This window comes from Dendrobates tinctorius, unplaced genomic scaffold (assembly GCF_039654945.1).
Source record: "Dendrobates tinctorius isolate UK_male_01 unplaced genomic scaffold, ASM3965494v1 ptg000034l, whole genome shotgun sequence".
NCBI lineage: Eukaryota > Metazoa > Chordata > Amphibia > Anura > Dendrobatidae > Dendrobates > Dendrobates tinctorius.
In genome coordinates, this window is record NW_027361702.1 from 23,818,805 (window position 1) to 23,833,383 (window position 14,579).

Below are 14,579 nucleotides of genomic sequence, written 5' to 3' on the forward strand. Positions count from 1 at the left end.
CCACAAGGCAGGGCTAGGCAAAGGTACAGGACAGAGACCCATGCGAGACGGCACGTCAAAGCCTAGTACGAGAGGTGCAAGAGCGCACGAAAAACGGAGACTAGACACAGAGTTCAAGGCAAGGTCCTGCGCGTGCAGAGGGCACGCTAGGGGCAGAGTTCAAGGCAAGGTCCTGCGCGTGCAGAGGGAACGCCAGGGGAAGAGTTCAGGACAGAGAGCGGAACGTAGGCAGTAGCACAGAGCCGGGTACAAGAGAAGGAAAGCGGAACGTATACTAGAGCCCAGAGCCAGGTACAGAGACATAGAACTAGCAGCGGAGCGTAGGCGGAAGCCCAGAGCCGGATCAAGGCAGAGCCTTGAGACTAGTCAGGGAGTGTGCTAGAGAGCAACATAGGACAGAGTCTAGCAGCGGAGCGTAGGCCAAAGCCCAGAGCCGGGTCAAGGCAGAGCCTTGAGACTAGTCAGGGAGTGTGCTAGAGAGCACCATAGGACAGAGTCTAGCAGCGGAGCGTAGGCCGAAGCCCAGAGCCGGGTCAAGGCAGAGCCTTGAGACTAGTCAGGGAGTGTGCTAGAGAGTACCATAGGACAGAGTCTAGCAGCGGAGCGTAGGCCGAAGCCCAGAGCCGGGTCAAGGCAGAGCCTTGAGACTAGACACGGAACATAGGACGAACACCAAGGCAAAAAAGAGTTTAGACAAGACATAGCGAAACAGGCAAAGGCAGAGAACAGAGGAAGTACTACAAGTCTAAGGATAACAAGGACAAACATAGCATGAGAGACAACATAAGACATGGCACGAGACAAGAGACAGAGTACAAGCACAGAGCGTGTTCAGAAACGCACGACAGGGCAGAGTGCAGGGGCACAGAATACAGGGAGCAACCGAGCAGACCAAGCAGCCATGCAGGGAAGCAACACGATACTCAGGCCCTGACCATAGGAAGGGGCGGTCTGATATAGCACCTGGACTTCCGGGTCAGGACCAGGGAAGGACTCCCGGTTCAAGTCCTCCTGGGTCATAGAGAGCGTTGCTAGATCAGACTGGGCTGGACCATAGAGAAGGTCACATGATCAGGGGCTCCAGGAATACAGAGGATTGCAGAATCAGACAGTGCTGGAACATAGGAAAGGTCACATGATCAGGGGCTCCAGGAATACAGAGGATTGCAGAATCAGAGCAGAAACAGCTGGTCACACAGCAACGACGTGTAAAACACACATGAACACTGGCAGTAGCAGGCAGCCATGAGATGAGGCGCGCGTGCACACTGCTCCATGCATCTTGCAGCACAACAGTCACGAGATGCGTGTGCACACTGCTTCCTGGGATCCCGCAGCATAAGATATAATTGTCATGATAGTTCAGTGCACGTGCACACAGCTCCAGGAGTCATGCAGCATACCAGACATGGCGAGCATGATAGTTCGGTGCGCGTGCACACTGCTCCAGGCATCTTGCAGCACAACAATCACGAGGTGTGTGTGCACACTGTTCCAGGGATCTTGCAGCATAACAGTCATGAGGTGCGTGTGCACACTGCTCCAGGGATCTTGTAGCATAACAGTCATGAGGTGCGTGTGCACACTGCGAGACCCGCGGGGCGCCCGCAGGGACCCGGACCAGGGGACAATGAGGCATGACAGGCATGACAATGGGGATCATGCAGCGCAAGCAGCATGACGGGTATGACAACATTATTTACTATATACAGTTGTCAGAGTCCACCGTGAAGTTGGCAGAGTCCGCCATCAGTGCTCCGGAGCTACTATACCTCGGTGCACATTATTTACTATACACAGTTGTCAGATTCCGCCATCAGGACTCCGGCACTACCATACCTCAGTTCACATTTTTTACTATACACAGTGGTCAGAGTCCACCATCAGGGCTCCGGAGCGACTATACCTTGGTGCACATTATTTACTATACACAGTTGTCAGAGTCCACCGTGCAGTTGTCATAGTCCACCATCAGGGCTCTGGAGTTACTATACATCAGTGCACATTATTTACTGTATACAGTTGTCAGAGTCCAACATGCAGTTGTCAGAGTCCTCCATCAGGGCTCTGGTTCTACCATACCTTGGTGCACATTATTTAATATACACAGTTGTCAGAGTCCATGATCAGGGCCCTGGAGCTACCATACCTCGGTTGACATTATTTACTATACACAGTTGTCAGAGTCCACTGTGCAGTTGACAGAGTCCTCCATCAGGGCTCTTTCTCCATGATCTTGTAACTGGAATCTGACGTAAACTTAGTGTTTCACTCGGCTTTAGCAGGAGTTGCCCTCCTGACGTGCACCTTGGGAGAAACGCTTTGAGGCAAAGAAATAAGTCTGATCAGACTGTATGAAGCCCACTGCCACGTCATGGTGGACCTCACAGTGAGTCTGTAACCTTTAAAGGTTCGCTGCCATGTGTTAATCACCACTGCAGTGATAGCGCACCAGCAGGGCAAGCAACCTGGTGCCCCACAGTACCCATGCTGCAAGGCTGAGCTGTGAACGCCGGGAGGTGAGGAGATTAGCAGCCTCCCATCCAGCGGTCACAGATTACTGACCTGGCCGATGGAGTGGGCAAGAGATGAGGGTCTTAAACAGCGGACCTGCACTATTAACTGAGAACATTGGGATTTCTAGATTGGACAACCCCCTCGAACTTATCTGCTCATAGATAAATGATGGCGGATAGAATGGCATTGGCATATGAGTTCCCAATACCAGTGCAGACACTGGAGCACACACCAGTATAGGGGGCCTTTTCAATTAGCGGGGGTCCTTAAACAAACAAGTGCTTGAGTCTTTGTGCGGATCCTGTCAGGCACATGGGGAAGGCGCTGATCAAACAACCTGTGTGTTTCTAAAGTAGTCAGGAAATGGAAGGGCAAATGTAGTCTACTAGCCCGAGGCTGCGGGCCGGGCCATGAGAGGTTAAACTGATTGATTGAGCGCTGATTTGAGCGCTGTCGCTTTAACAGGAAGCCAATGTCCTCTGGGGAGCGGCAGTGAAGTGTAGGTCTAGAATACAGGGGTCAGACAAGGAGCAATCAGGGAGAACGAGCCAATATCGCCGGGCTCTGCTTCTATTTACAGGCTTCGATATACGCTGCTGTAAAGGGGCAGCTACTTTTGCTTCATGTTTTCATTTTTGCGCTTTCGTTCTTTCCTCCAATGTACTCTCCTCTCTGTATTATGTGACTTGTTTCTTGCACACGGAGTTATAGTTTTCTCCGATTCTGTTCATTTTACTTACAATGCCCTGGAAAATGGAAAAACATTCTAAGTGCAGAGAAATGGTAAAAAAAAAAACCCCTGCAGTTATTTTTTGGTTTTGTTCTTACAGCGTTCATTATAGGGTTAAATATTAATAAATATATATATCTAATATATCTCTGCGCCGCAGATCTCCCAGCGGGGGCGTGCATCGTTCGAAGTCGCTGATTGGTTGCGCCCGGCCGGCTGCGACCAATCAGCGACGCGGGATTTCCGTTACAGACAGACAGAATTAGATGATTATATAGACAACAGATGGAAATTATTGGCAATTATCAAGACACCCTCAATAAAGGAGTGGTTCTGCAGTTGGGGACCACAGACCACATCTCAGTACCAATGCTTTCTGGCTGATGTTTTGGTCACTTTTGAATGTTGGTTGTGCTTTCACACTCGTGGTAGCATGAGACAGACTCTACAACCCACACAAGTGGCTCAGGTAGTGCAGCTCATCCAGGATGGCACATCAATGCAAGCTGTGATAAGAAGGTTTGCTGTGTCTGCCAGCGTAGTGTCCAGAGGCTGAAGGTGCTACCAAGAGACAGGCCAGTACACCAGGAGACGTGGAGGGGGCGGTAGGAGGGCAACAACCTTCACCTTTGTGCAAGGAGGAATAGGAGTGTGTGTGTATATATACAGTCATATGTAAAAGTTTGGGCACCCCTATTAATGTTAATCTTTTTTCTTTATAACAATTTTGGTTTTTGCAACAGCTATTTCAGTTTCATATATCTAATAACTGATGGACTCAGTTATATTTCTGGATTCAAATGAGGTTTATTGTACTAACAGAAAATATGCAATCTGCATTTAAACAAAATTTGACCGGTGAAAAAGTATAGGCACCCTTATCATTTTCTTGATTTGAACACTCCTAACTACTTTTTACTGACTTCCTGAAGCACTAAATTGGTTTTGTAACCTCATTGAGCTTTGAACTTCATAGCCAGGTATCAAATCATGAGAAAAGGTATTTAAAGTGGCCACTTGCAAGTAGTTCTCCTATTTGATTCTCCTATGAAGAGTGGCATCATGGGCTCCTCAAAACAACTCTCAAATGATCTGAAAACAAAGATTATTCAACATAGCTTTTCAGGGGAAGGATACAAAAAGTTGTCTCAGAGATTTAACCTGTCAGTTTCCACTGTGAGGAACATAGTAAGGAAATGGAAGAACACAGGTACAGTTCTTGTTAAGCCCAGAAGTGGCAGGCCAAGAAAAATATCAGAAAGGCAGAGAAGAAGAATGGTGAGAACAGTCAAGGACAATCCACAGACCACCTCCAAAGACCTGCAGCATCATCTTGCTGCAGATGGTGTCACTGTGCATCGGTCAACAATACAGCGCATGCATAACGCCTTTTTGTATGACCAAACAACTCAATCTTTGTTTCATCAGTCCACAGGACCTTCTTCCAAAATGTAACTGGCTTGTCCTAATGTGCTTTTGCATACCTCAGGCGACTCTGTTTGTGGCGTGCTTGCAGAAACGGCTTCTTTCGCATCACTCTCCCATACAGCTTCTCCTTGTGCAAAGTGCGCTGTATTGTTGACCGATGCACAGTGACACCATCTGCAGCAAGATGATGCTGCAGGTCTTTGGAGGTGGTCTGTGGATTGTCCTTGACTGTTCTCACCATTCTTCTTCTCTGCCTTTCTGATATTTTTCTTTGCCTGCCACTTCTGGGCTTAACAAGAACTGTACCTGTGTCCTTCCATTTCCTTACTATGTTCCTCACAGTGGAAACTGACAGGTTAAATGTCTGAGACAACTTTTTGTATCCTTCCCCTGAAAAGCTATGTTGAATAATCTTTGTTTTCAGATCATTTGAGAGTTGTTTTGAGGAGCCTATGATGCCACTCTTCATAGGAGAATCAAATAGGAGAACTACTTGCAAGTGGCCACTTTAAATACCTTTTCTCATGATTTGATACACCTGGCTATGAAGTTCAAAGCTCAATGAGGTTACAAAACCAATTTAGTGCTTCAGGAAGTCAGTAAAAAGTAGTTAGGAGTGTTCAAATCAAGAAAATGATAAGGGTGCCCATACTTTTGCACCGGTCAAATTTTGTTTAAATGCAGATTGCACATTTTCTGTTAGTACAATAAACCTCATTTGAATCCAGAAATATAACTGAGTCCATCAGTTATTAGATATATGAAACTGAAATACATGTTGCAAAAACCAAAATTGTTATAAAGAAAAAAGGTTAACATTAATAGGGGTGCCCAAACATTTACATATGACTGTATATATATATATATATACAGTCATATGTAAAAGTTTGGGCACCCCTATTAATGTTAACCTTTTTTCTTTATAACAATTTTGGTTTTTGCAACAGCTATTTCAGTTTCATATATCTAATAACTGATGGACTCAGTTATATTTCTGGATTCAAATGAGGTTTATTGTACTAACAGAAAATGTGCAATCTGCATTTAAACAAAATTTGACCGGTGCAAAAGTATGGGCACCCTTATCATTTTCTTGATTTGAACACTCCTAACTACTTTTTACTGACTTCCTGAAGCACTAAATTGGTTTTGTAACCTCATTGAGCTTTGAACTTCATAGCCAGGTGTATCAAATCATGAGAAAAGGTATTTAAGGTGGCCACTTGCAAGTAGTTCTCCTATTTGATTCTCCTATGAAGAGTGGGATCATGGGCTCCTCAAAACAACTCTCAAATGATCTGAAAACAACATAGCTTTTCAGGGGAAGGATACAAAAAGTTGTCTCAGAGATTTAACCTGTCAGTTTCCACTGTGAGGAACATAGTAAGGAAATGGAAGAACACAGGTACAGTTCTTGTTAAGCCCAGAAGTGGCAGGCCAAGAAAAATATCAGAAAGACAGAGAAGAAGAATGGTGGGAACAGTCAAGGACAATCCACAGACCACCTCCAAAGACCTGCAGCATCATCTTGCTGCAGATGGTGTCACTGTGCATCGGTCAACAATACAGCGCACTTTGCACAAGGAGAAGCTGTATGGGAGAGTGATGCGAAAGAAGCCGTTTCTGCAAGCACGCCACAAACAGAGTCGCCTGAGGTATGCAAAAGCACATTTGGACAAGCCAGTTACATTTTGGAAGAAGGTCCTGTGGACTGATGAAACAAAGATTGAGTTGTTTGGTCATACAAAAAGGCGTTATGCATGCGCTGTATTGTTGACCGATGCACAGTGACACCATCTGCAGCAAGATGATGCTGCAGGTCTTTGGAGATGGTCTGTGGATTGTCCTTGACTGTTCTCACCATTCTTCTTCTCTGCCTTTCTGATATTTTTCTTGGCCTGCCACTTCTGGGCTTAACAAGAACTGTACCTGTGTTCTTCCATTTCCTTACTATGTTCCTCACAGTGGAAACTGACAGGTTAAAACTTTTTGTATCCTTCCCCTGAAAAGCTATGTTGAATAATCTTTGTTTTCAGATCATTTGAGAGTTGTTTTGAGGAGCCCATGATGCCACTCTTCATAGGAGAATCAAATAGGAGAACTACTTGCAAGTGGCCACTTTAAATATGATTTGATACACCTGGCTATGAAGTTCAAAGCTCAATGAGGTTACAAAACCAATTTAGTGCTTCAGGAAGTCAGTAAAAAATAGTTGGGAGTGTTCAAATCAAGAAAATGATAAGGGTGCCCATACTTTTGCACTGGTCAAATTTTGTTTAAATGCAGATTGCACATTTTCTGTTAGTACAATAAACATCATTTGAATCCAGAAATATAACTGAGTCCATCAGTTATTAGATATATGAAACTGAAATAGCTGTTGAAAAAACCAAAATTGTTATAAAGAAAAAAGGTTAACATTAATAGGGGTGCCCAAACTTTTACATATGACTGTGTATGTATATATATATATATATATATATATATATATATATATATATATATATATATACATATACAGCTCTGGCAAAAATTAAGAGACCACTGCAACATTTTCAGTTTGTCTGATTTTTCTCTTTATAGGTATATTTTTGAGTAAAATGTAAATTGCTCTTTTATTCTATACACTACTGACAACATGTCTCCGAATTTCCAAGCACTAAATTTTGTATTTATTTTCAGAAAATGAGAAATAGTCAAAAGAACAAAAAAATGCAGTGCTTGCAGACCTCAAATAATGCTAAGAAAACAAGTTCATAATCATTTATTTAACTCAGGAAGACTTCAGAAATCAATATTTCATGCTTCTTGGCATGCTTTCCACCAGTCTTTCACACTGCTTTTGGGGGAACTCCTGGTACAAAAATTTAAGCAGTTCTTCTTTGTTTGATGGCTTGTGACTATCCATCTTCCTCTTGATTGCATTTCAGATGATTTCAATGGGGTTCAGGTCTGGAGATTGGGCTGGCCATGACAGAGATTTGATGTGGTGGTCCTTCATCCACACTTTGATTAACCTAGCTGTGTGGCATGGCGCATTGTCCTGCTGGAAAAACCAGTCCTCAGAGTTGGGAAACATTGCCTGAGCAGAAGGAATCAACTGTTTTTCCACGATAACCTTGTATGCGGCTTGATTCATACATCCTTCACAAAGACTAACCTGCCCAATTCCAGCCTTGCTGAAGCATCCCCAGATCATCACCGATCCTCCACCAAATTTCACAGTGGGTGCAAGACACTGTGGCTTGTACACCTCTCCAGGTCTCCGTCTAACCATTAGACGACCAGATGTTGGGCAAAGCTGAAAATTAGATTCATCAGAGAAGATTACCTTACTCCAGTCCTCTCTGGTCCAATCCTTATGGTCTTTGGCAAACTTCAGCCTGGCTCTCCTTTGCTTCTCATTGATGAAAGGCTTTTTTCTAGCTTTACATGGCTTGAGCCTTGTCTCTAGGAGCCTGTTACGAACTGTTCTTGCCGTGCACTTCACCAGGAGTTGCGCATAAGGTCTCCAAAAAGCAGTGTGAAAGACTGGTGGCTAACATGCCAAGACGAATGAAAGCTGCGATTAAAAATCATGGTTATTCCTCAAGATATTGATTTCTGAACTCTTCCCGAGTTAAAACATTAGTATTGTTGTTTCTAAATGATTATGAACTTGTTTTCTTAGCATTATTTGCGGTCTGCAAGCACTGCATTTTTTTTTTATATTTTGGCCATTTCTCATTTTCTGATAATAAATACAAAATTTATTGCTTGGAAATTCGAAGACATATTGTCAGTAGTTTATAGAATAAAAGAGCAATGTACATTTTACTCAAAATTATACCTATAAAGAGAAATGTCAGACAAACTGAAAATTTCGCAGTGGTCACTTAATTTTTGCCAGAGCTGTGTGTGTGTGTGTGTGTGTGTGTGTGTGTGTGTGTGTGTGTGTGTGTGTGTGTGTGTGTGTGTGTGTGTGTGTGTGTATTATATATGTCAGTACATTTTTTTTTTTTTTTTTTTTTTTTTTTTGATTGATTGCTTTTTGTATTGGAAAAGTGAAGAAGAGTCTTACATTTTGTTTTTAATATTTTGAAAAAAAAATTTTTTTTGGCATCAGGAGATCTTACCTTGAGATTGATTGATCGCTTGTACTTGGGTATTGTAGGATGTAGTAATGAACCTGATCCGCATTCTCTTATGAAATCTAGTCACAGTCTGGGCTTCATAGGAGCACAAATATCTGCAATGTGGGCCTTCAGCAGCCCAACCGTCTGCCCGCAAGCATGTTATGGAGGGGCATTGGGCACCAGTTAAATGAGATTGCTAGTGGAATTTAAGGGGTTAAACAGCAGCAGTCGTGGCAGTGTCTCTCTTCTGTTAGAGGCCAGCGCTGGCTGTGTAACACGGGTCCTGACGCCGCTCCACACACCCGCACTGTAACATATGTATATACAGGGGTTTAAAAAAAACAAAACCTGCAAAATGTGTTTTGTGTAAACAGCTTCTATGCAGAGCTATATGTCTTCATGGTTGCAGACTATAAATCGTCCTTAGGTGAGCTATAACTAAAAGTCACGTTATTGTCTTCCATATATAAGTTGTATTCCTTTACTCTGTACAGTGTCAGCGCTAAGATTAAAGCAATTGAAGCCAAACTGAAGATGATGGCAGAAAATCCCGACCACGAGCTCCCCGGGCAGCCATCTTATTCTTATTTTAAAGCCTCGGAGAAGAAAAGGAGCACCCCATATTCCAGAACGTCATGGAAAACTAAGAGATGACATCAGCTTTTCTCCAGATTCCCACCAGGGAGCTCCGCAGACTCTGAGCACACCCACCCTCACAGTGTACAGACCCCCATAATCATGTCCATCACAATAACACAGACCTCATGAAACCTTTTCCTTGCAGACTTGAATTTTCTGTGGCGGAGAGCAGCGTTGGGCTGGTGGTGTCCCGGCCTCCCATACGCCCCTCTCTTCTATGTATGATCTTGTGTTGTGCGTGCTCTTATTATACAGTACCTGATGTGTTTTGGTGTCTACATTTTCCTCTTTTCATCATCAGGTCCAGATCTTTTTGATAGCAAAAATGCAGCTTTCTTGTTGAAATAGCCGACACCTGATGGACTGAATTATGAGTCAGTGGGATTTCTTGACGGTCCGATCTGTCACATCACCGGTATGAACAACAGCTGCGATGCTGGTGTGAACAGAGCCCTTTATCAGTGGACAATCCTGCAAATCGCAGGAAACTATGAGAGACGTTCTCAAGTTTCTCGTGTTTTCTTACTTTTCCGTGTCTGCAATAAGACTACAAGCCATAAATGCACAAAGGTGTGAGGAGACGTTTAATGGCACATCCAGATTACCACAAAAGGAACAAGTATTGTTTCTAATCATTGCACACAGGTCCTGGCTAGAGGTGAGCCCATCAGAGTCAAATTCTACAAATCGCGCTGATTTTACCAGGAAATCTGATTTGCAGATAATTTGTTCTCGAGGAAATTGAATGTCACATATTATTCTCTGGGGCCTGGAGAGAACCCAGGGCATAATATATGTAGGAGAAATGATGAATACTCACCTCCGCCGCTTACTGTCCCCTGTACGGTACTCTGTGCATCTTCTTACCACCGCCGTGAGCAGCACCTTCATGCTAGGTAGGGACTACGAGCTGGGACTAGGCGTGGGATGGCCAGCCCCGGGACTAGGCGCGGGATGGCCAGCCTCGGGACTAGGCGTGGGATGGCCAGCCCCGGGACTAGGCGCGGGATGGCCAGCTGGGAGTAGGCACGAGATGGCCAGCCAGGAGTAGGCGAGGGATGGCCAACTGGGACTAGACGCGGAATGAGCAGCCAAGATTAGGCGCGGTATGACCCTGTCGAGAGTGTGCAATATCAGCTCGACGTTGCTGCTACCTTGCATCGAGCATGAGCCGAGACCGCCCAAGCCTAGTCGGCCCTGGAAGTCCTTGCCTAGAGTCTTCTCTGTTGTAAGGTCGTGGTGACGTTGCTGTACACTTTAGACCAGGACTAACTAGTCGTAGCTGGAAGTCCCAGCCTAGTGTGAAGATATGCAGTACGCTATGGTGGTAAGAAAATGCACCAATGACCATACGGAGGGGAGCCAGCTGGTAAAGGGAGTATTATTTTATTTTGGTTTCATATTTAACCTTTTGCCTGCCCTGTATAGTTTAGCTGGCCGCAATTTTGCCGAATTTGCAAGGAGCACATTGCAAAAAATTTGTGTTCCGGAAAATACAGGGATTTGTAAAATTCAAGTAGAATTCAATCCACTGAAAATAATTCTCCCATCTCTACTAACGTGAATATACTATTGACATGTTTTTCCCATTTGTAGAAGTTATCATTAAATTTGCTGATCGGTGGGAATTTAACAACCGGTGGCCTCCGCTGATCCCAAGAACCGGGCTCTGCGAGACTGCCGGAAAAAGTATCGCCCTGTACTCTCCGCTGCCTCATGCAGGCATATAGACAATGAATGGAGCGGTGGAGGGCATTCAGACGGGGCTCTGTTCTTTGGATAAAAGGTCCCGGAGTTTAGAACCCCACCGATCAATAAGCTAGACGTTACCAGCAGGGTGATAATTTCTAAAGATGGGAATAACCCTTTATAAATGGGTTATCTGGGTTGGGGTAAAATTTGCTCAAGGGTTGGAAAGTGGATAAAATAATAAAAGATTTCTCTGGTTAAAGCAATCACTGATCACAGCATACTTGGCCACTGATGCCTGTGATTGGATTCAGTAGTCATGTAGACAGCATATCATGTCTAGTGCCAAGTAAACAGTGACAGACGAAGAGCAGGCTGGAACAGTAGTGGGCATTAGGAATGTGTGCTTGGTCTTTATTATTTCATCCCACCCATTGAACCCTTTTCGGGTGACTTGCAGTCCCGGAGAACTAATGAGCATCTACTATTAGATCCAGTTGTATCTGGAGAATGGTCAGAAGGACCCCAGTGGGATACACTGCCCCACCTCTCACTACACAGTGGATCACATTTGCCCAGTGTCCCTCTTTAAATTATTCTTCTGGATCCCCCAATTAAATACTAAGTGCTACAATTGTCATGCTGCCTCCAGTCGGTAGTTTGGGCAGGGCCCGCGCTGTGGCTGTCTGTATTTCTGTATACAGTTTGCGGTGTTTTCCGACCACCGCACATTTCCATACAATGCGTTTTCTTGCACTGCAGAACATAAACTCCATTCTGTACACTATAATTTATTCTTTTTTACCAATCCGCCCATTTTTTCGTGTGATGTTAGGATGCTACATGTGTCAAGCTTTGTAGATTGTAATGTTTGCACTATGTTAAATAAAAATCTATAAAGGTGAGATTTTCCTGGATTATTGGGTGCGCACACTGTCCAATATTTAGGGGACAATCGTGTGATGTGCGGGAAATTACCATTCAGTAAGACTCAGCATTCGCCCTAAATATTCCTATAAAATAACGCTGTAGAATTTTTCTTTGAATTATGTTGTGTCGTCTCTTCCTGGAAATGTGTGAATAAACTGACAACTCGCTGCTATTATTCCTCTGATCAATGGGCATGGTCGTACTCTTGGCATGGTCATACTCGTGGCATAGTCGTATGACTGAATAAACGTTTTCAGAGTGTTGTCAATTTATTCATTTATTTCCAGCAGGAATAACAGAGGAACGGCACAGTGCAGATTGGTTATTGTATGGGGAATGCAAGGGTTTTCGGAAACAATCATGTCAGAAGAGCTGGCACCTTTCCCCAAATAATAAAAAGACTTGGACGCTTCAGAGGGTCTGAGCACAGAGAGAAGTCTCAACATCTTTCTAGGCAGCCTTAGGCTTCATTCAGACCTCCTTTTTTTTTTTCATGGAGCGATTGCTTTGAGGTCTAAGTGTCATTAGTTTCGGAGGAAAAAATGTTTCTGTGCCTTCTCCTATGTGACAGTCCATAAAAATCAGTCATCCGAGTGCGGTCCAATTTTTTCACGGACCTGTAGACTTTAATTATTGATTTTGACCCAACCTTCAGATTGACAAAGCGATTTTTTTTTTTGCAGGCCGGTTGGTCCATGAAATTAGGTCAGGTGAATTGTCCCATAGCCTATCACAGGTACAAGCGCTATCCCTGAACACCATGGACATCTGCTATGACCTTGAGGGTCACACTAATCATTTACTTAATCTTATAACGTATTTGGTATTGTTTTGCAGTCTAATCGAGGGCTCACCTACTATAAGGTAACGTGTGGAAATTATACTTAAAGGGGTTGTCCACCCCTGAATAACACCTTAAGTGCTGATGAGTCTCCGCTAAAATAAAAAAGAGCACATAGTCTCCTTTTCAACTGGCGCCATTCCAACTATGTCGGTGCTGAGTCTTATTATGTCACACACATGAGCGGTGCAGCTTTAATAATTCCGTCAGACTGTGTGAGGTCCGCAGCCTATCAATGGCCGTTGACTGGTTCCAGAGATCCTCAGTGCGAGAGACAGTGCTGATTAAGGGGGTGAGTATATTGAGGGTTTTTTTTATCTTATCTAGGGCACTTAAGCATTTAAAAAAGTGACCAGTAGGGGACAGCCCCTTTTAAAACTTGAAAAAATGCACCATACGGGGCTAGTTTTTACTCATAGATTATTATTATTTTTAGTCAAATGGGCGTGGTCATCATATCCTCTGTCGAAATCTTTTTTTTAAGACCATGCCTCATTGGTTAAAATACTAGATTTAGATATAGGGAATAGTGATGTGTGAACATGCTCGGATAAGAGGGATCAGAGCATGTTCGAAAAATATAGTCAAGTTGACGCAGCTGTTTGACAGCCGCAACATATTTAGGGATTGCTTGTTTGTAAGGAAATCCCTGCACGTGTTGAGGATGTAGAACAGCGGTGAGACATGCAGCCGTGGGGATTCGGACATATTCGAGCACGCCAAAGACACTTGGTTAGCACCAGAGCATGCTCCGATAACACCTTATCCGAGCATGTTTGCTCATCACTATTGAAGATATAGGGTTAATCTGCAGGTAAAAATAATTAAAATCCTGCCTTACTGGAGCAGCTGCTGCAGGGAGGAAATGAACTTAAAAGTCCTCCCTGCAGCCACTACCGTTCAGTCATCGGGGCGGTTCAGAAAACGACTAGTCACCGCTCACTACACAGTGACTGGGCTGTAATCACTCTGCCACTTTTCAGTCCTCTTTTTTTAGTAGCGTTTTCTGGACATTTTTTTTTTTAACTCCACTCAACAGTGAAGAAACCACTAAAAACAAAATCTCTGGCAAAATGCTCAATATGCCTGGGTGTCTTTTGCTCTTTCACATTAACTTTTATTATCAAGTATAGAGCCTCTTCAAAGCGGAAAATGCATCAAGAGTGATCGGCTTGCTTCTTTTAATTGCTTGGAGTTTTTTGTCCTGCAGTGTCTAAAAGATGCCCAAAAGACTGAACATATGAACAAACAGTAATTTTTACATAGAAATGCAGAGGTTCATTCTTCTTGAGCGTTTAGCACTTTTTCAGGAAGCTATCAGAGCGGAAACAACCTGAAGAAGAGTTGTGTGCATTTACCTTAAAGAGGTTTTTCTGGTTTAGCTTTTTTCAGTCTACAGGCAAGCTCTAATTTAAAAGATGAAAATCAGCATTACTTAGTGGTGCCTTTCCGACACTACATCTACAACATGTCATTAGTGGTCTCGTACCCCCATATTGGGGCTCTGGTTGTGAGGTCACCGCTGCTGCCATATCGGCAAAGATCAGAGGGTCAACTCGGTTGATTTTCTTATTTTTATATAGAGGATTAAATCTGAAATATGTGGAAAACCCCCTTTAAGCTCTTTTTATTATGTTGTGTCACTTTGTTGCACATCTTTAGTTGAGTATGAACAGTTGGTAATATAGTT

The 14,579-nt window shown here is 43.7% G+C and overlaps 1 protein-coding gene across 3 annotated transcripts in view; it reads left to right on the forward strand.

Moving 5' to 3' along the window:
• Positions 1-12,023, forward strand: part of RBM18 (RNA binding motif protein 18) — a 43,772-nt gene extending 31,749 nt beyond the window's left edge. For all 3 annotated transcript variants that reach the window (XM_073573159.1, XM_073573158.1, XM_073573160.1), the window contains exon 6: positions 9,285-12,023. In XM_073573159.1, coding sequence (XP_073429260.1) covers positions 9,285-9,444 — 160 coding nt within the window. In that variant the 3' untranslated portion in view covers positions 9,445-12,023. The remainder of the gene's footprint in view (positions 1-9,284) is intronic.
• The last annotated feature ends 2,556 nt before the right edge of the window (positions 12,024-14,579 follow it).